The sequence below is a fragment of the Prionailurus bengalensis genome, chromosome B1, assembly GCF_016509475.1.
Source record: "Prionailurus bengalensis isolate Pbe53 chromosome B1, Fcat_Pben_1.1_paternal_pri, whole genome shotgun sequence".
Lineage (NCBI taxonomy): Eukaryota > Metazoa > Chordata > Mammalia > Carnivora > Felidae > Prionailurus > Prionailurus bengalensis.
In genome coordinates, this window is record NC_057344.1 from 168,774,888 (window position 1) to 168,797,626 (window position 22,739).

At 34.2% G+C, this 22,739-nt stretch overlaps 1 protein-coding gene and 1 long non-coding RNA gene across 3 annotated transcripts in view; one reads left to right on the plus strand and one right to left on the minus strand.

Annotated features, from left to right (window-relative positions):
- Window positions 1–20,471, plus strand: part of GNPDA2 (glucosamine-6-phosphate deaminase 2) — a 30,988-nt gene extending 10,517 nt beyond the window's left edge. For both annotated transcript variants that reach the window (XM_043572746.1, XM_043572747.1), the window contains exons 4-7: window positions 1,469–1,651; window positions 7,747–7,931; window positions 13,824–13,998; window positions 19,454–20,471. In XM_043572746.1, the coding sequence (XP_043428681.1) occupies window positions 1,469–1,651; window positions 7,747–7,931; window positions 13,824–13,998; window positions 19,454–19,515 (605 nt within the window). In that variant the 3' untranslated portion in view covers window positions 19,516–20,471. The remainder of the gene's footprint in view (window positions 1–1,468; window positions 1,652–7,746; window positions 7,932–13,823; window positions 13,999–19,453) is intronic.
- A 297-nt stretch (window positions 20,472–20,768) lies between these two features.
- Window positions 20,769–22,377, minus strand: LOC122478932. Its single transcript, XR_006296194.1, has 2 exons — window positions 21,483–22,377; window positions 20,769–21,234 (listed from the first exon to the last, which is right to left on the minus strand). It is a non-coding gene; the product is annotated as an uncharacterized LOC122478932 (long non-coding RNA).
- Between the last annotated feature and the right edge of the window lie 362 nt (window positions 22,378–22,739).

Consider the following 22,739-nt stretch of genomic DNA (forward strand, 5'->3'; position numbering starts at 1 on the left):
TTTGAATATATTATTTGAATATGTTAAATAAAAAGAATATAGTTTGAGAATTAATACATTATTTGAATTTATGTTTTGAATGTAATATGACTATTTCTAGAAGATAATGTGCTGCCTTTTGGTGCGGTTGGGGGTTTATATTAAAAACATCTATATTTTTGGGGGAGGGAGGCGCTTGGGTGGCCCATTCGGTTAAGCATCCAGCTTCGGCTCGGGTCACGATCTCACGGTTCGTGAGTATGAGCCTGAAGTCAGGCTCTGTGCTGACAGCTCAGAGCCTGGAACCTGCTTCTGATTCTGTGTCTCCCTCTCTCTCGGCCCCTCCCTTGCTTGTGCTCAGTCAGTCTCTCTCTCAAAAATAAATAAAAACATTAAAAAATCTATTTTTGTGATGCCAGCATGATATAGCAGAAGGAATATGGGACTAGAAATCAGAAGATCTATATTCATCTTGGGCTCTGCCACTCATCAGCCATGCAGCTTTGAGCCAGTCCCTTCACAGTTCTTACTCTTTTTTTTTTTTCTTTTTCATATTTTATTATTTATTTATGAGAGAGAGTACAAGCAGGGGAGGTGCAGAGAGAGGGGGACAGAGGATCCAAAGCGGACTCCGTGCTGACAGCAGAGATCCCAGTGCAGGGGATCTCTGAAACTCATGAGAAACTCATGAACCGTGAAATCATGACCTGAGCTGAAGTCGGATGCTTAACCCACTGAGCCACCCAGGGTTGCCTCCCCCCGCCCCTCTTTGTTTTTTCCTAAGGCAGAGTTAAAACTGGTTTTGTGGAGATGGATTGAGTACCATGTATGTAAAAGTAATTAGTAAAATAAAGATTTTTCAGATATAAATGTATTTATATTTATGGCTGTGAAGATTTTATGATTCATTGTTAACTTGCTTAACAGGGAACACAAGAATACATTTTTAATGGTAGCCCAAGTGATAGTCAAAGAACTGTTAGGATTCAGTATACTTTGCTTGCATGCAGGAAGAATAGATTAGAAACATAGACCAACATTTCAGAGGTATGGCAGATTAATTTCTGTGGAGCTTAACACAAATCAGTTCCATTGGTAAAATTTTCTGTGTTTGAGAAGTGAAGTACGGTGATTAAATGCATGTGAACTAGACTTCTGTGTTTGAATTCCAGCCTCTCTGTGAGCTGTGTGACCTTGGGAAAGTTTACTTAATTTTTCTGTGCTTTTGATGTTCATCTATAAAATAGGAATGATAACAGTATTTCCATAGATGTTGTACAAATTATTTGAACTGATACATACATGTAAGGTGGTTAATATAATGTCTGGAATATAATGAGCGTATATTCCACATAAAAATGCCTTTAAATTGAATATGGTTGTAGAAAAGTTATATATTTTAAATAGCATCTGTGGCTTAATCAGAAAAGCAAACTTTGGATTTATTCCTAGAAATACTTACATTTTTATATATTAACTTTTAATTTAGGACTTCCCAGAAATCATCCTGAAAGCTACCATTCTTATATGTGGAATAACTTTTTTAAGCATATTGATATAGATCCAAATAATGCTCATATCCTTGATGGGAATGCTGCAGATTTACAAGCAGAATGTGATGCTTTTGAAAAAAAAATAAAAGAAGCTGGAGGAATTGACCTTTTTGTTGGAGGTATGTAAAACATTTTGTCATTACTCTTTGTGTGATGTGGGGAACACCTGTAACTGTCTATAATATCCATACTGATTTTTATTTTTTATTTTCATCAACAGTAATCTTAAGGTTCTAAGTTAGAATTGTTTAAATTATGTCTTGAGAAATAAGTCCCAATGCCTGCTAAACTTTTCTATTATCTGTTTAGAATTCACAATTAATCACATCTTACAAAATGCATGCTGTTTCTTTAACTAAATACTATTCTTACCTTTTACAATTTCTTTACAATTCCAGCCCAGCTTTCTTACCAAATTACAGGGTTGAGTCTCTAAACGTTTGCATGTGGAACAGATAGATTTTAGCATTTCTGTACTGATCACTTAAATGGCTTCATCTCACTTAAAAAGTCAGTTAAGAATGATATAAGACTTTATCATCACCCTTTAGTTAATATGAACTAAGCTGTATAATTATCTTTATAAACTCCAAATAAATAAATGTTTAATTGGCTAAACTCCACTTAAAATATGTATATATGTATGTATACATATATGTGTATATACATATATATACACACAAACATACATATATAATATATACACATGCGCATGCGTGCACATGTGTGTGCATGACATACCATTGAAAATAGGAGGAATGTTTTTTCTTTAATGTTTATTTATTTTGAGAGAGAGAAAGTGTGCCCACTCGAGTGCATGCGAGTAGGGAAGGGAGAGGGGCAGAGAGAGGGTGAGCAAGAATTCTAAGTGGTGGAGCCTGATGTGGGCCTGGATCTCATGACTGCAAGATAATGACCTGAGCCAAGCCAATATCAAGTGTTGGACGCTCAGCCAACTGAGCCACCAAGGTGCTCCAGAAGTGTCTTTCTTTGTAGTGACAACATGTTTTGTTTTTTTTTTTTATTTTTAAATGTTTTTTTTTCAACGTTTATTTATTTTTGGGACAGAGAGAGACAGAGCATGAACGGGGGAGGGGCAGAGAGAGAGGGAGACACAGAATCGGAAACAGGCTCCAGGCTCTGAGCCATCAGCCCAGAGCCCGACGCGGGGCTCGAACTCACGGACCGCAAGATCGTGACCTGGCTGAAGTCGGACGCTTAACCGACTGCGCCACCCAGGCGCCCGACAACATGGTTTTCTGTAATTATTATGAAGCCTGTGGGACAGCTAATTAATTACCATAAGAATAACATCAACTAAACTGGAGCTAAAATTGATTTGTGCCGGAGTTTTTATTATGCAATTAAACATGCCAAAGCTCTAAGCTAACATTAAGTTCTCTGGATATATCTTATATTTAATTTACTAGAAGATTGCTTAAAAGTACATGAATTAGATCTTTAGTAGAGCTGTACGTTGACGTTAATTTATGGTTGAGGTGGCCAAGTATGGTTGAGGTGGTTGATTGCCCTTGGGGAAAATTTGGGTGTTACAGTCAGGCATAAATTTGCATTCTGTTTTGGCCACTTATTATCTATATGACTTTGAGAAATTTATTGAAGTTCAGTATAATTAAGTCATTTGTAAAACAGGAATTAATATTAACCATTCCAAAACTTGTGAGAACTAACTATGTTATAACATGTAAAACGTCTTGCATAGTGGTTGGTACATCAGTCTTCTCTTTCTGAACTGTAGATGCTGAAATAATTGTTCTGTAGTTTATTGAATTTCCTGCTTTTTTACTGGGTTACTTCTAAGCGTATTGAGTGAGATTGAAATTTTCTCTTTGAGGAAATTTTTATCTCCACATAGCAGAGCCGGTATCATTTACTTTCTTTTATAGATGGGATGGTTGTTCTCTGAGCAAGAATCCAAGCTAGGCTGTTTTGCTTTTCAAAATTGGAAGTTATCTATGTTTTAATAAAATTTGCTAATATTTCAGTATTCCTGGAAAGCATTTGCATTCCAGTTTTGTCCATATGGCTTAATTCTGAGATAATTACCATTTGTACTTGTCAGTATCAAGACTAAGGCAGTTTGTATTGGGGAATGTTGAAGGAATGCATTCCCCATGCATTCTTCATATTTTCTAAACTACATACCAAAATCAAGTAGAATTACTATAATGTATACCTAATTACTGTAATATAATTATACATAATGTGTCTATATTTTAGTTATATCAAGACATATTTGCACTCATTTACCGTCATACAAAAAGGCATGGTAGTTATTAGAGGTTCATTATTAAACATGGCTTAATGAAAAATATCTTGTTTACTTTTTCATTTGAATATCTTTTTTCCTGTTAATTTATTTGCCTTACATAAGGATCCATGTGACAAATCCCTTGGGGATTCAATGCTAGGAAATAGAATTTACTGGGGTTGGGGGGAAAACATAAGAACTAAACTCCATTTTCTTTTTCTGTCCGCTTCTCAGAAAGCATTTATAACTTAAAGTGATGTGTAAGGTTGAATGTCCCTTGTCAAAGATTTTTATTTTTTTAGGTTTATTTATTTATTTTGAGAGAGAGAGAGAGTGGAGGGGAGGGGTAGAGAGAGAGGGAGAGAGAATCCCAGGCAGGCTCTGTGCTGTCAGCTCAGAGTCCGACGTGGGGCTCAATCCCACGGCCCATGAGATCATGACCTGAGCTGAAACCAGGAGCGGATGCTTAACCGACTGAGCCACCCAGGTGCTCGTATCAAAGATTTCTAGTAGGACTTTCTTCTTTCCCCATAGCTTTAAGTCATTTCTCATTTCTTTTTAGATTTTGGTATATTACCTTACTATAAGTCACCTTAGTTTTCCATTTGGAACAGATAGAGTATAAATTATAGTTATTTATGTTTATGACTGACTCTTACTTCTAGAAAGAACCTGTTTTCTAACCAATTTTTGTTCTTAAGCTTCCTGTAGTCATTCTCCCCTGACATATATATATATATGTATATGTATATAAAAAGATGATTTCCTTCCTCTTACATTAACATCTTCACTGTAGTCATGTCATGGTCAATTCAAAGGACATAATTACTCTGTGTATACAGGGAGGAGGGTTAGCTTATTGCATTTTCTTTGAACTTTTTCCTATTTGGGGGTACCCTATTATTGGATGTATACTCATGAAAGAATCTCATTTGATTCTTTGCTTTTGTTGATCAAGGTTTGTTATTGGATTTTCAAGATGAGGCTTGGTATCTGGGTCTTATCACTTACCCTTCTTTTGTTCCAGGGTTTGTTGGTTAATAAAAACACTAAGAACTGAGCCAAATGGGATCAAAATAACAGCCTTAATAAAGGTAAAGTTGGATTAGAGATTTCAGGTTGGGCTTGAGGCCAAAATGGGTTTTCCTATTCCTTACACCTGAATTTGAAATAGTAGGATAAGAAGAGCTTAAGACTATCAACACATCATTTCTTACTCCTGGTAAATAGAATAGGAATTCCCTTTCCTCAGTAGAAAGGAAAAAAGGAAAATGTATAATCTCTGAAGTTCTCATTCTTTCTGTGACGACAGATTTGTTAAGAGAAAGAGCAAAGTGTGTCGTGTAATCCCTTACCTACCCCCAGCAATAAAATATACAAATATGAAATTTTATAAATAAACTAAGGTATTACTAACTTTAAAATTATTTTAAGGTACTGTTTTTAAAAAAATAAAAATAAGACAGTGGGGAAAACTTTAACCTTCTTCTTTGGTTACATGATTAGATTCTTTGGTTTGAAAGTAACTGTGACTTATTTTGGGACCAAAAGTGAATTAATTGGAATGATTCTAGGCTAACTCACAGAATTTGGAGACGGGTTGAAACAGCCAAGTCTTTGGAAGAACAAGAATGAAGGAGCCTGAGATCTCCAAAGTAGGAACTCATGGACCCTCTCCTGCAGTGCTATCATCAAATACCTCAGCTCTAGATACCTTTTTTTCTTTTCTGCATCCTTGCTCAATTTTCAGAATTTCCTGAGAGAAATTCTGATTGTTTCAGCTGGGGACAAGTATTTATCACTAGACCACAATCATCCTCCCTCGGAGAGATACAGAGTAGATTAAGGTCCCCTCCATTGTGAGGGAAGCAGAGCAGTGTAGGAGGAGGAGGGAGAAAGTATACTGAGCATACCAAAGAATAGCAACCATCTGTTCATCTCTTCAGCCATTATTTATTGAGGGCCTCCTATGTGTCCTGTATTGTTCTAAGAGGTAAGGATACAGTAATTAAGTAAGTAAGTAAGGTTATAGAGAGAGAGTCCTTACTCCAGTGAAATTTACATTCTACCCCACAGAACTTTAGGGACATAGGAAAGGCATGTAATCTAGATCGTGAGGTTTTAGAGATATTTCATAAAGGTGCTAATGTATTAGGTTGACTTAAATACTGAGAATTTGCCATGGTTGTTACATTTCATGATTATTTTAAAGACAGTTTTGTAAAGCTTTATGAAACATTCTGAACGCTTTTAAAATATATCAGGAAGCTCAATTTCTGATAGTTACTCTTGGTTAGTAAGGGGCTGTATTGACACTACTGATAATTTCAGCCGTACTGTACACTTTTGTATGACCCACATCACCACTGACAACACTGGTGTTGATCCTTGAGGACTTCCTATTTTTTCTGGAACTTTTATTTTCATGGTTCTATCCTTTCTTCTTTATACATAAATAGAAAAATGTAAATATTTGCACCGATGTACACTTAAGAGGAGAAACAGAACAATTTTACCAACCTAGAGAGAAATTCATATTTTTAATTTAAAAATTTTATTAACAAGCAGATATACACTAATGGAAAAAGTCCATACATATTAACCACATGTAGGTCAGACTTTAGGTCACCACATTAAAAATTTCTAGAATGTAGTGCTTTGGTAGCTTATATCTGCTCCCTTAGATTTCATTTCTTCCATCAAAACCAGGTTATTTGTTGTCATTTTTGCTTTGTTGTAATCTGGGAGAAATTGGTTAGACTTGTAGGTTAAGAGTCAGTAAAATACACATATCTATCATTAAAGTTAATATGAAGAATATAAATGTAACAGATATTTTGACTCAGAACGTATGAGTTTATTTTTTCATTGAGGTTGCCAGAAATCTATTAGAGTACCCATGTGTAAAACTTGATTTATTCATGCTATAGAGATTCTTCATTTTACAAAAAGATTTGCTTCCAATTTCATTCAAATAAGGAATGTCATGTTCCCATCTATTATTTAGAGGCGATCCTAGAATATTAGAACTGTCAGTATGTCTGTTTAAAGCAGTGTTTTCAACTTGTAGTTGTCACCCATTATTAAGTCATGAAATCAATATAGTCATTCACATTTAGCATTTCCCTTTTGTGTGTTTTGCTAATGAAATAGAATTAAATACAATGGCTCCTAGCAGGGTAAGTATTGTTTCATGCATTCTTGTTTTTAATTACTTTGGTTTGTGTTTATGTGTTTACATGTGTACTACTAGATGCAGTGTCAAATATATTTCTAGTCAAAAAAGTCTGAAGCAAACTACTGCCCAGTATTATCCGTTCTAGACATTTTTGTAAGTGAGGAAACTGCTACAGGGAGGTCCAGTAGTTAATGGCCCCATCTAGACTAGAACCAAGCCAAGTTAAAGTATTAAACACCACTGTGTTAGGCATCAGAAGATTTAGATTTCAGTTTTGTCTCAGTATTTACTAAATTGTTATCTTGAATAAGTCATGTATTACCCTTGAATGCCAGAGTTTCTTTGTTTATTTTTGAGAGAGTGCAAGCGGGAGAAGCTTGCACTCAAAACAAAGCGTTGAGCTCAAAAACAGGTGGGGAGATGAGGCAAATAGATAGGCCTAATAAGACTATCTTAAAGATTTTTAAATATGTATTGTTGAGATGCAAAAATGCTTTATAAACTGTGAAGTGTTATGCTGATATAAGGTACTACTTAATTTTACTGCTATTACAATCGTTCTTGCTCAGTGCTAAGCATGTGGAAAACATTGAAATACTTGTTGAATCAAATACAGGAACAAATATTTTCATGCAGCATTAGATATTCGGCTATCAAATAAAACAAGGTGAGCGTGTTTATGACTTTGCTCTTTAAAACAACTTGAACTTTGGGAAACCTTATTTACTTTATGTGTATATGTGTATGTATACTTCTTTTAAAAGGAATTGGTCCAGATGGCCATATCGCTTTCAATGAGCCAGGATCCAGTTTAGTGTCAAGGACAAGATTAAAGACTCTAGCGATGGACACCATTTTGGCAAATGCTAAATATTTTGATGGAGATTTATCGAAGGTGCCAACTATGGCTCTAACAGTTGGCGTGGGGACAGTGATGGATGCAAGAGAAGTAAGAATTAAATATTCTTTGATGTCTATAGATTTTGGAGGAAATACAGCACCAAATAAGTGATATTTTGGTTACATCCTATTCACAATGTAAATTGTTTTCTAGCTTTCAGTAGCTTCTGTAAGTCTCATTGCAGTGTTTAAAATTTAAATTAAGTTTTTGTAGCTTATGTAAACTAAGAATTAGGTACCATCCCTTTTGGAGTACTGCTTCATGTGCCTATTCCTTGCGTTACAGTTTGGGTTTCTAAAATTATACTGATCAAATGGTCTGTTTCTAAGTGAAATAATCTGGTGAAAGGACTATGAGGCTAGTTACAGCCCTAGGCTGTAGATAATTTTGGAGGCTTGGGATAATTCAGTGTAAAGTACATCTTGACTGTAGGAGGATAGCCAGTTAGTTTCCAACAGAAAAAGAACCCGTCTAAGGCTGGATCTGTTCTAAATTTGGTATACTTAAAAAGACAAGAACTCTGCACAGACCTTCCCTCCTTTTTAATTTTTTTTTAAAGAACCATTATGTTTTTTAAAGTTTATTTATTTATTTTGAGAGAGAGAATCCTAAGCAGCCTCTGTACTGTCTACACAGAGCCTGACATGGGCTTGCACCCACAAACTGTAAGATCATGACCTGAGCCAAAATCAAGAGTCAGACACTTAACCAACTGAGCCACCAGGTGCCCCCTAATTTTTTAATTTTTAATTGGGCTTTCATTTCCTTCCCTGAGAATAAGAGAAAAAATTATAGTCAGCTCATGATTCTAAGTGGCTACATTATATGGAAATTCTTTTGTGGCAACAAGATGGGATAGGTTTTGAGTAAAGTGTACAGAAAAGTTATGATGAGTAAGTAAATGATCTTAATGTAAATATGTCTAGACTTTAACGTACACCTAGCAACTGTCATTCAAAATGTAGTTTTTCATGTGGAAGTTATCACTTCCACTATATGAAGAAAGGCCTTTCAAGGATTGAAATTTTATAAGTTGAAAAAAGATTTTAGAGCAATTGTATTTCTAAAATATGGAAGTTATACAAATAGATTCCTTCCATTTAATCAGATTAAAGTTATAACGTACTTACATTAATTCTTAGAATGACCAGAGGGTTGTTCAAGTATTGATTTTCTTTTGGTCAGTTTTTCCAACAAGATTTTATGATGCCACTCACTCACCTCACAATTTTCACTCCTAGCATGATTATAAATCATTATGGCAGAACTATTGTAGGACTCTTATTTTCCCAGGGGCCTTAGTACTTTGATTTTTATAGCATTCTTTTGAAATAAATATCATGTCATGGTACTTAATGATCATCTTATGTTTAATTTTAAGGAGCTTAATGTACAGCTTTTCATTTGCCAGTGGTATTAGCTGTGATGTAAGCTGCTCTTCAATTTCAGTTTCATTAAGAACAAATACATTTAAGGAGTGCCTGACTGGCTTGGTCAGTAGAGCATGCGACTCTAGTCTCAGGGTTGTGAGTGCAAGCCCCACGTTGGGTGTAGAGATTACTTAAAAATAAAATATTTTAAAAAATACAGTTAAGGGCGCCTGGGTGGCTCAATCAGTTAAGCGTCCGACTTCGGCTCGGGTCACAATCTCGCAGTTTGTGAGTTAGAGCCCTGTGTCAGGCTCTGTGCTGACAGCTCAGAGCCTGGAGCCTGCTTGTAATTCTGTGTCTCCTGCTCTCTGCCCATCTCCCGCTTTGTGCTCTTTCTCTGTCTCTCAAAAATAAATAAATAAATGTAAAAAAAATTTTTTTTTAATTAAAAAATACACTTAATAGAACTCTGAATCAATGTATGGGGCAGATGCTACTGTTAAATGGAAAGTACATTTGAATAGGAAAGTAAATTCCTAAGTGGTTAATTAGTTCATCACTAAGCAGCGTCATTTTGGCAACTTGGTTAATGAAGACCTCTGTACACACCCTGAAGGTGACACCCTGGAAGTTATTACAGGTTTCTTTAAGATTGGGAATTGTCAACTAGATAAGGAACCACACCCGTCACTACTTTATCACTCTTTCCTTGGCTTGAGGCCTTCACACTAATGGTGTGTGTGAAATGCTCTACTTTTCTGGACCTTGCTTAGGTGAAATGGCACCTTGCAGTTTTCAACATTCAGAAACCCCTTTCTTAACCATAATCCTCATAATCAGAGTTACTTTTTTCTATTTTCTCTCATACCATTTTTCTTTTCCTTTATTTGCACTTTTCACAATTTCTGATTGTTCTTGTATGTTTACTGGTTTAATATCTTTTTTCTTACTAACTTACAATCCTGTGAGTTTATAGGTCATATATATCTAGTACCTTACAATGCCTGCAATATAATAAGTATTTAATAACTTTGGGGAATAGTTTTAATGCATTATGTTCATGATTCATGTTAGACAAGGTTAGTTCTATCCACAGCTTGGTTATTTACTTGAACCATCAGATCTGATTTTTATTGACTTTTGGCTCTATGTCAAAAGCTAAATCTGCCTTCAAAGGATTCAAATTTGTTTTTACTGAGGTATATTTAAAGATATTGTCATATGTTCTAAAGGTAATTTCAAAAGAAAAGATAAATTTTTTTCACCGTTGTAACATTTATATTTGTTATATTATTGTAATGCTTTAGATATTTATTCTTAAGATGACATAAGAAAAACTAATAAAACTTAAAAATCTGCTTTTGATTTTGTTGCCTTACTGGAAACCACTGACGTCACCAATGATTTCTTCATTGCTAAAACTGGCATCTTCTCTGCAGTTCTGGTCCAACTGGGTGTCTTTTCATCATCTACGACTGTTGACCATTCCTTCCATCATAAAACTCTAGCATTCTTCTTTCTTTCTGAGCATTCCTTCTCAGTCTGCTTCCCAGGCTGTTCTTCCTTCATCTGCGTCTTGAATATTGTTGTTCCCTAGGGTTTCATCCTGGAACTGTATATCCACTCTGCATGCTTTAGAGCATGACTTTTTTTTTTTTTTTTTTAAATAAGTCAACAGCAGTAACTTTTTGTAACATTCTTTCTGTAGTTTTATTACTATTCCAAAAAGATAAAGTACTCTCAGTACAGTAATAATAATACATATCTTTATCTTAACTTTCTGAAGGTTCAAGTTTCATATTTCCAACTTCTAGCTGACATCGAGATGTTTAAAGACTCCTTATATACTTACACTGTCCAAAATTTAAATTTATCTTCCTACCAAATTTGCCTTTCTCTTCTGAATATTCCCTCTCGGTGAATAACAGCACTCACCATGAAGATTATCTGAGCTTGAAACATGGGTCATTCTCAGCATCTTCTCTACATCTAATGAGTCACCAAATTCCAACTATTTAATAAACTACTTAAAAGTAAATAAGGATCCTGCCCTCCCTCCATCACCACTGCCTATTAAGCCTATATCAGTTTTTTCAAGAATTACTGCAAACCCATTTTAAATCATGGCTATATCCATTCTTTATCACGTTCTGTGTGTTACAGTCTGAATTATTTTTTTCAAAACCATAGTTCAGTTTATTACTTACCTATGTAATTAAGAGTCTCTGATGCCCTATTATTCTATCAAAAAATGAAGCCTAGCCTCTCTGCCATAAAAAGATTCTGTATTATCAGATCTCCACCAGTGTTCAAGCATTTCCTTTCATTTTCCTATACTCCAGCCTTATCAAATTTCTAGCTTTTTACTGACCACCCCATAACTGTCTGACATGCCCCCTGTGTGGAGCTTTCCTGCTTATTTTTAAAGACTTGGTTTCAGATAGGAGCTACTCTAAAGCTTTTTCATGTGAGAAATACTTTCCTTGAGAATACTGGAGTGCGTAGAGTAAAACTAATCACATATCACCATCAAATTACATTCCGAGAGCAACATTTTTTTCATTTCTTCTAGATATATCTTCTTAATTCTCAGTTAAAGGTTATGTATGTCTTAGGCTTGCTTGCACACACACTAATGAGTAATTCTTCATCCCACACCGGACTTTCAGCAGCTTCCTTTCATTTCACTCTTTTCATAATACTGTGTATTTACCCTTACTCATTGGTAAATGTTTGTCTTTGTTTTTTCACAGTATACATTCAACATAGAAATTTGTTGCCACTTCTCCCATTACTATTTTACATTATTTGCTTCAGTAATGACAGTTAGCTCATATTGTCTAATTGGCAGACCTTTTAACAGTTTCCTTATTTCTCAAGAGACAATCTAATGTAGTTAAGGATATAGACCCTGGAATAAGACTTGTTTATATCTTAGTCTTACAGGAATATTGGGCAAGTTACAGAATATCTGTGCTTCTATTTCATTTTCTGTAAAATGTGAATAAGAACAGTATCTCATGCTGTTGTTTTGAGGAGATAAATGAGGTAATTCAAGGAAAGTGCTAAGTTCAGTGTTTGAACTTTGTAACCACCAAATCATATTTTGATGGTGTCTTAAAATAAAACTTGAGAAAGTATCCTTTATGCCGTAATCACTAGATTTAAGAAAGCATGAAAGAAACTTGGTAGAGACTTCTCAGGTGTTAGTCTAAGGACTTCTGCCAGATTGCTGAATAATCACTTAGGGGACCCTGGTCCCTGGGTCCTAACTCCAAACATTATAAGTTGAAAGACAGGATGAAACAAAGAACCTGTATTTTTTTTTTAATGCCTCTATAACACATATATTACTCTTAAGAAACAAAACAATACAAAACACTGGTTAATAATATCTAGCAGGGAAAACTAATTAACAAATCTGTTAATCTGTGTTATGCTTACCTTATTATATCAAATACAGTTTTTTAAAAAAACAAAAGCTTTTATGTGATGATGCTATAATGAATTTTCCACTAGCCTAGATCTTTATATTTAAGAACAAGAAATCTCAATAAGAACATTTGTAGAAATTCATACATATCTCTCAGTTCATGGGCTCTAATAGTAATGAGTATGTATAGCTTCAAAATGAAAAGTATTAAATCTTGATAAAATTAGTATCTGTTTCATTAATCTTTAATTTCTTCCTAGTTTAGAAGTGTGGTTTTAAAATAGGCAAAGCAGAATTTTTATGTTGTTACAATATTTTTGAATTAAAACCACCTTAATATTCATTTTTTAGTTAACCATTACAATGAAAAAAAATCATGTTTGAAAGATTACATATATTGTTTAGATTAACTTATAAAATAGAATTGATTTAGTGCTAAAAATGGTAGGGATTCATTCTGATGCATAGCCACTTTCATTTGCACATGTTCTTTGAATTATAGGTTGTAGGAATTGGGGACCAAGAGCTTGGATTTTCTATAGTTCATAAGGGTATTCTCAGTCATGTGTGCTTGAAGGGCAGTTCTTGCATTTAAATAGATCCCTAATCCTTTTTTTAAATCTAGTTTTTGTTTCAAGACAACTTTAGATAGCACATGTTCAATGAAATAGTCTTTAGGCTTCTTTCTCTTACTTTCAAAGTAATATCTACTGTATTGCTTGTCTGGACTAGAGCAATTGGTATATCATTCTTGGTTATATAAATTCTTTGCTGACTTGTAATTTTGCTTTTGCAAAACAGCCCTTTTCTTTCTTCTTCATTCTCCCAGGGCTCTTCTGCACGTCAGTATTTAATATATTAATAACTATATGCATTATGGTATATTCAGTAATACTCATTATAGAGATACTATTTTACTTTCATAAACCAGAAGAGAGATACAGTTTATGCTTTCCTTTAATCTTGAACAGAAATAAAACTCTTGAACTGTGAAGAAATATGTAGCTATTTATTTTTGTTTTGCCTTCAGAAGAATATTGGTGCTAGCATCTTTGTTTCTTAAAAAAAAAAAAAAAAGCTTTTTCGTCATTTGAAACATGTTTTAAGAATTAATATGTAATGGTCATGATTTTCCAGGTAATGATCCTCATAACAGGTGCACACAAGGCATTTGCTCTCTACAAAGCAATAGAAGAAGGAGTAAATCACATGTGGACTGTTTCCGCTTTCCAGCAGCATCCCCGAACTATTTTTGTGTGTGATGAAGATGCTACTTTAGAATTAAGAGTTAAAACTGTGAAATACTTTAAAGGTGAGCATTGAAATTTCAGAATCAGATTATGAGGACGTTCCATTATAGATGACAGTTAAAACTTAATGAGACTGTGGAGTTACATCCTGCACTGTGCCTATTGAAAACTGGCTTTTTACCAACACACTAGCCAGTTTTGTTTTTTTTTTTAAGGAAAATAGAAAAGTCTCACTGCAGATAATAGTTGCTTTCAGAATATTTTCCTATTTTTTTCATGAAGAGAATCTCTTCAATCTGTATTTTCAGTGAACAATATTTTTCTTGAATCCAAATTTAATAAAATATTTACTTTCATAATTGTATATGCAAAATTAAATAACCCAAAAGGAAATGTATATATGTTCTGATTTTTCCATTGTTTCCCTGTTCCATCTCCCTCGCCAAGCTATGTTTAAAATAGAACCTAATCGGCAGATAGGTTGGGTCACCCACTATCTCATCTAATCTTCACAAATTCAAATTATTCCCATGTAGTTATAATGGTTCTATGTCAACAGTATGGAATAAACTCTGCAAGTGAGCAGGGTTTGACTGCCCAGACTTCTGCATGTAGATTTTCCTTTTGACTCTTCCTGCAGTCTAGTTCAGTAATTCTTAAACCTTGCTGTACCAGGTTTTATATATGAAACCACAAGTGCTTGATATAATGGGTGATTTAACAGGTTTTCAAGGACTATACTGTTTAGAACCTGTTCTCTGCTTAAGAGTGAATTCCACATATACACATAAAAAGCTGTATAAATAGGTGCTCTTTATAAAGTACCTGTAGCTGATACGAAAATATAACTGGTCATATATATAGAGACACACACGTCAGTAATTCACAAAGTATGTAGTTATGTGTAATACTGTTATTACATGAATGAATATGTATTTTTAATTTTCTTACTCTAGTAACTAGGTATTTATTTAACATGTATTAGAAAAAATATACTGAACCAATCAAACCTATATTTCATGAATATAATTGCTTGACAGGGCTAAAGAAGTTACCATATTTTATTGCCTCCAAGACACATCTTTTTTCATCTGTTTTGTCTGAAACTGGGATGTGTTTAAAATTCGTGTCACTGTCAGTTACCTGGTAGCATTTTTTTTCTTAATGGTACATAAAATAATGTGTGTTCTATAGTCTTCAGTGTCTCATTTATGAAATATAGTATGTAACTTAAATCATGTCAATTTAAAGGAAATTTTTAAATTAACTCCATAGTTCATGTAAATGTGTGAATGTGGCAGAAATCTTGAAGGTGATGCACAAATGATGGAAGTTGGATGAACAGTAAAAAACACAATTTTGATGTCTATATGGTTTGTATTTGTACTTAACTGTTGTGAGCATTTTCCTATTTTACTAAATATTCTTCAAAAGTAAATTTAATGACTATATAATAGTCAAGTAGATGTATCATAATTCACTTCAACATTTCCTTATTATTTCCAGTATTTATATTTTCATCAAAATTACTTTTTTTTTTTTTTTTGCCAAGCCACACAGATATCAAATTAAACTGAAAAATTTCTGTTTAATAAGTTGAGAGGTAAAAGCAGAAATATCTGTCATGAGTTGTGAATATGACAGAGCTCTTGGATGGAGTTTTACCCATGTATGTAGTCTTTTGGATTTCATTACAAATACTAGACTCCTTGAAAAAATTAACAGGAGGAATCCCCATTATCCACATGTTTTATTTAATGCCGGTTTTAAGGAGATTCTTTTTAACATTCTCATATTTTAATATACCAGCAATCCTCAAACCCCTGTGCTTATCAGACTTTGTCCATTTGTTTTTTATAGAAAAAGTTTACATTTTATGTGAAGTAAATATTTAATAAAATACTCAATAGCCTATAATAATTAAATGACCAGTCACTATTCTAAATGGATTATACTTGATTTACTTAATTTGCACAATTCTATGAAGTGGATACTCTTATATAATCCCATTTATAGATGAGTTAACAGGCTTAATAGAGATATTGTCACCCAAAGTCAGTTTGTATGTGGGTAGAGCGGGTTAAGTGATACCACGCTTATCTGGAGTCTAGGCTTTTGTCCACTCTTATACTACCTCATAGAATAGGTATAAATTGGCTATCTAAACCATATTTCTGTTTGTTTGGGTTGTTTTCATACTATAACAACTGCTTCCAAAAGCAATTTTAGTTTTTCATACTAAAATAATTGCTTCCGACCTATTTCAAAGGTAATTTAAAACAGGAGGTAGGTGATTATATATATTTTGTTCTTTTAATTCATCTATCAGATTGTAAGCTCTTCTGAAACATCTTGAAGTGTAGACTATGAGAAAATCACCACACTGCTCTTTTGAAGACACTGTATTTTGTACCTCAGGGGAGCTGCATATATTTCTGAAGAGGTTTAGGGTATCGGCCTCAGTCAGGGTGCCTCCAATATGGAGAAAAATGGAATTGAGATCTTGTTCATGTTATATCAGACCTCATTTCATAGTACGGTATTTTAATACAGGGTAGAACTGAATATTCATAGGTTTATGCATATTCAAATGTAGTTTTATATATTTTCCATATCTTCATTGAGTCATTCTATCACTTCAAGATGTACTGGAGAATATGAATCTTGTGGTTACCGTCTATAATTCTTCGTATTGTGTTCACATCACTACTCTTTCTTCTGCCATCACTAAAAAGTGCCTAAAAGGGTTCTAATTATTTAGCTCTCTATGAAAATCTAGGTTAACTGCATCTAAAATAAAAATCATTAGTTAATGGAAGTTTATTTCAGTATACAGGTATACCTTTTAAAAGATAGCAGTAAATCACAGGAAAATATAGTTTAACATTGAATGTTTTCTGATTTGTTTTTGCTAATTTTATATAAAACTTATTTTATGTTAAGAGAATATATTTTCAAGACATCATCATCATAGTGAACATTTTTTTGGCTTCATCCTTTGTAGGCCCTGCTCCAATAGATTGACAGAGGTCGAATGAGTTCAGATTGAGCCAAAACCATAAAACTGACATTTAGAATCTATGGCATTTCACTTCTTCTGGCAACATGTCAGGAAGTCTATACGTTTTAGTATTCAATTTATTTTTGTCTGTTAGTGATTTAAATAGCAATGATTTGTTTCTATCAAATTCTTGTATTGAAAGTTGTCAGTTTAACCTTAGGTCATAGTAAATTCTTTGTGTCCTCCAAAATGCAAGTAATAAAATTTTCAAAATAATTTCTAGTTTGGAAACAGCCTTAAGTTTAAAAGTTACAGCCAATATATAGTTAAATCTTATAGAGTTGAACTTTTGTTTATTTTGTTTTGTGTTTTAAATCTCTAATGTATTATCTCCATGATCAAAGCTGTAAGTAAATGATAGATGAATTGTATCAAGTAGAATGAACCTTATTATAGCTACTTCTCCATAAGAGAATACATCTTCTAAACAAAGTGGCTAAAATTACCTTTGTCTTTATTGTTCCCTCTCCTCCTGGCTTTCTCTAGTCCCCATTTTACTGCTCTGTACATATTGGTTGTTGAATTAAACTTTTCAGTTAAATCCTATTTTAAATAGGAGATATCATCTGATAGTTTTTATTAGCAAATATTTCTTCTGCACTATACACATTACCTTTTAGTGTATATTTTTGGTAAACATAAAGTATATTTACCAAGTAGTGTCATCAGCCAAGGGGCTTAAGTGCCTTCAAATACATAGTCTCCCATAGTGTTAGCAAAAAGAAATGTAACAAGTATCCCTATCTGCAAGTAGGTGACTCAGTATCATAACAAGTTGGCTCATTAAGTGATTTGAGAAAATAAAATGTATTTCATTAAAATAAAAGCTCCATAGAGGTGGGGACTTAAGTTTTGTTCACTGCATTATTTCACTGTCTAGAAGTTTGCTTGGTATACTGGAGGCATTTGATAAATGGTGGATAGTCGGATAGGTAGATAGATGGGAGAACACAAGACTACGAAACCATCTAAGCACTGAATTCTATAAATAACCCCATGAAGTCCAAAGGATGTTAAATAAGGAGAAAGAGTTAAATAGCATAGTTTAACTTCTAACTTGATAGGATTCAAAGCCCCAGAAAATGGATAGTAGCATTTAGATTGGGAGGAAATGGCAAAAGCAATAGCACAAATGTAAGGAAGAGCTAATAAAGCAGCAGAAAAAGTTCCTGTTAATAGAACAGAGAACCATTAAAGTGTATTGATAAAATAGGGCTAGATTATACTTTTTTTTTTTAATCTCTACCCCCAACATATGGCTTGAACTAAACCCTGAAATCAGTACTCACCTGCTCTTCCCAACTGAGCCAGCCAGGCAGATTATACTCCAAAAATTTTAAAGCAAAATGGAAGGTAGGGGTTAAGAGCAAAAAGAAAAACCAGCATTCATATCATGGCTCTTCACTTTCTGGGTCATGGGCCACTTTGAAAATATGGTGAAGAGACTGTCCTCAGAAAAAAATGCACACATTCTCACACACATTCGTATATTAATGTGGGAGATTCAAAGACTCCTTGAACTGTCTCTAGCTCTGTTACATCCTAAGAGTTGGGGCTGTACTTGATTTCTGCCAGGTGGGCAGCTTCCAGTTCTCAGCATTTGGGAGTCAGAGACGGCTCAGTACTGACTGCTCTATTTTTTCTTGTATTCTAAGTTTAACTCTTTTGTTAACGTTTAAATATGGATTGTCCAACTTTTTTTTTTAATGTTTATTTATTTTTGAGACAGAGAGAGAGTGCAAGTGGGGAAGGGGCAGAAAGAGAGGGAGACACAGAATCTGAAACAGGCTCCAGGCTCTGAGCTGTCAGCACAGAGCCCGACGCGGGGCTCGAACCCACGGACCGTGAGATCGTGACCTGAGCCAAAGTCGGACGCTTAACCGACTGAGCCACCTAGGCGCCCCTGGATTGTCCAACTTTTTAATAGTACCTTGGATTTTTTTTCACTAGCTTCCTTCAGTGTGGCTTATTACTGTAAACACACACGCCAAAATAATGGAAAATAATTTGCCAGACGAATGAATAGGGTAATACTATCCTAGTGTAACAACAGTTAGGTCCCTAGCTGGAGTCTGGTAGAGGAAATGCCAGAGGATCAAATTCAACACACTTACAGATACAATTAAAGTGTATTCATCAAGTCAGTATTCACATTTGTTAGTTTTGTCATACTGAAGCTCTGAAGACAAGAACTGCTTCTACTTCTGGTTACTCCCAAAGAATCTGTACACATCCTAGATCTACAGCTCCATAAATACTGTAAATTGCTGTTTGCTAGGTAGTTACAACTAACCATTATAGAACATTTCTATTTTCATTTTTCAATAAAACTTTATTCTGTATCAGACAGGAAATGATATACTTATTGTGTCTTATAAACTCTTCTATTTTCTAAAGTAAATGAGATATAATTCAAAATTAAAAATAAAACTAGAACTGTGCTTTTTTTCTTTAAGGTTTAATGCATGTGCACAATAAACTTGTGGATCCACTATACAGTATGAAAGAAGGAAATTGAAGGAGATTGGAGCAAAATTCTGCTTGAATGAACAGAACACTTTTATAAGTAGATGAATTTTCAGCTATGCAATATGATAAAACATGGGGATTTTTTGAAGACTGTCATTTTTGAAGTCCAATACCTATATGTTAAACATTCCATATTTACAATGTGTCCATTTTATACTAAGGTTTAGGAGAAGTAGTTGGCTCTCACAAATAGCTGTTATTGTAAAGTACAGAAGCCACACAGCCACTCTATAAAACAGTGCAGAAATGAAATGTCTGTTTAAAAATTTCAAGTCATTTTAAATGTGAAGAATATACATCAAGTATCATTCATATGAATCTGGTGGCATTCTCAAGAATTTTATTTTTTAATCACATAAAGACACTCCACCTTTCAGATATCAAAAAATCATTGCAAACCTTTAGTTTTGGAATGTAATCTTTGTATTTTCTGTGCATTACACACAAGCTTTTCTGCACGTGGTTGCCTTAGCCCCTTCCTGCAGTGGCATCTGGACATGAAAAGTCCTGCTGTATATTGTTGGAACAGAAAATCTGAAGAAATGACAGTGCCTAAAAGTACAGTTTACGTCCTTTTGGAAAGTATGTATAAGTGCATGATTTTTGTGCACCACCTTCTACAGCACTTTTTTTACAAATGTGCTCTTATTTTTATTTAATGACTTGGGTTCATGCTTTTAATAAGTATTTTGGCAATTATGAACTTTATACCTAGCAACACTCTTAAGGAAATTCTTTTGAAGACAATTTTCTGATTATTGTTAAACTTCATAAATGATTAGCTTTATTCCTTACTTATATGTCTAAAAAGATAACATGATAAAGTATATATAAAAGGAATTACTGTAAACTATTTTAGATTGCCATTAACAACTTGCATCATTAAACTGCAAATAAAACTATTGTTTTCTATCTTTAATTCAAATAAAGCTTATAATAAACAAATGCTATCTAAATTTTATTTCCAGAAATGAAACTGAATACACACATCTGAGAGATTCCAACATTAATAGTTGTATTGAGCCCGCATTTATTTTTGTTTGTTGCCATCATGCATTTGGGGAGATCTAAGTGAAAAGGCAATGATTCTACCTATAATTTCTTAGTCACTCCTTGGGGAATAAAAAACGCTCCCCTCTGCATATTTTGCACCTAGAAGAACATTATTTAACATAATTAAGCATACCTTAATTGAAATGTGATTGAAATGTATTAACAATAAAAATTAAACAAAAATAAATATAATGTTTAAAATAAAATATGCTCCTTTAATTACAGGTAATGCAGTTATAATAACCTTAAGTGTTACAAATGGTCTTTAAATGACTAGTATGTCAGTATAATCTTCCAGTCACACACCTGGTAATAAAATTGTACCGTTTACTACAAACAATCTTAACTAAGAATGTCCTAGTATTATAGAGAAATAGCTAAAGATACCTGTTTTAGTACATGGTTCAGTAGTTAACTTTTGTGCTTTAAATGGCATAGCTGAAACACAGTTTAGAAGATCTTACCATCACTGCCCCTGATGTTAGGTGCTGGTTTTAGGTTCAGGTCCTCAAGCAAACTGATTTCTGGTGACTCTAGCTCCCTAGCTCAGAGGCCAAGCTGCTGCTAAGTAAAGAACTAAGAAGGCTAATAGATATTTCCACAAGGCAATAAAATATGGTAGCTAAGAACTGGTGGGGTTTGGATAAAGAAACCACTCTTGGGGCGCCTGGGTGGCGCAGTCGGTTAAGCGTCCGACTTCAGCCAGGTCACGATCTCGCGGTCCTTGAGTTGGAGCCCCGCTTCGGGCTCTGGGCTGATGGCTCAGAGCCTGGAGCCTGTTTCCGATTCTGTGTCTCCCTCTCTCTCTGCCCCTCCCCCGTTCATGCTCTGTCTCTCTCTGTCCCAAAAATAAATAAACGTTGAAAAAAAAATTTTTTCAAAAAAAAAAAAAAAGAAAGAAACCACTGTTTAAATCCTAGCTCTGTCAATGACACTGGCAATGTGGGAGTCTGAGCTTCTCGCCCTGTAAGATAGGATGGTAATAGTATCTGTATCTTGACTGTAGACTGAATGACGCAATGCCTATGGAGCTCAGCTCAGTGGCTGTCACATATTAAAATCAATAAATGGTGGCTATTCTAATACTCATTTACATTATTGTAGTATCTGCAAAAATCTTAGTATAGCAAGGTCCTATCAGGGATACACTTAGAAGGCACACAACTCTAAACCATGAAAATCATCTGTTTGGTAGAGTGACCAGGGGAGAGAACTTAAGCTTACATTAAAAAATTTGAAAAATATATTTTATTACTTTAAGTAAAATTGCTTCCTAAAAAGTCAGAGCTTAAAGGAAGAAAATTAAATGTGTCCAAATTCTATGCCTGCTAATAAAACACAAATATTACATAGTACACACATGGTGTATACTTCATGTCAAGTACCAACTTCTTTCTCCTGAAAGTAATGGTAGAACAGAACACTCTGTATTAGAAATTATATGTAAATGCTCTTCTAGTTTCAAATATACTGCCATTTTCCAAAATACTGTTATAGAATTTCATATTTCATCTGTTCTAATACAGCTAGAAGAGATAGGAAAGATATCTAAGGTTATATAAGGATGAAATCACAGGTAATTAACTTCTATACACAATTTTAATAAATCCTATCTTTTCATAATGTAATAACCTTAGTATAACATGTATCAATAGTCTTATCCCCAAAAGACATTTACGTCATTCAGTACATTCAAGGTAGAGGACAAAATTAAATAGCTAAATTATTTCTCTTACTGTAATACCATCTGCCCTCTCATTTGTTCATTAACTTGGTAAACATGGTAGTTAAAAGGACATATTTTATTTATTTATTTTTTTTAAATTTTTTTAACGTTTATTTATTTTTGAGACAGAGAGAGACAGAGCATGAATGGGGGAGAGTCAGAGAGAGGGAGACACAGAATCGGAAGCAGGCTCCAGGCTCTGAGCCATCAGCCCAGAGCCCGACGCGGGGCTCGAGCTCACGGACCGCGAGATCGTGACCTGAGCTGAAGTCGGACGCTTAGCCGACTGAGCCACCCAGGCGCCCCAAAAGGACATATTTTAAAGCATGACAACCATTTACTGCCTGTGTGACTTCAACTAAATTAACTAAAGCTCAAATTTTCAATTATGAAATCTAGCAATTAATAATATTAATACTGCTGCTAATACCAAA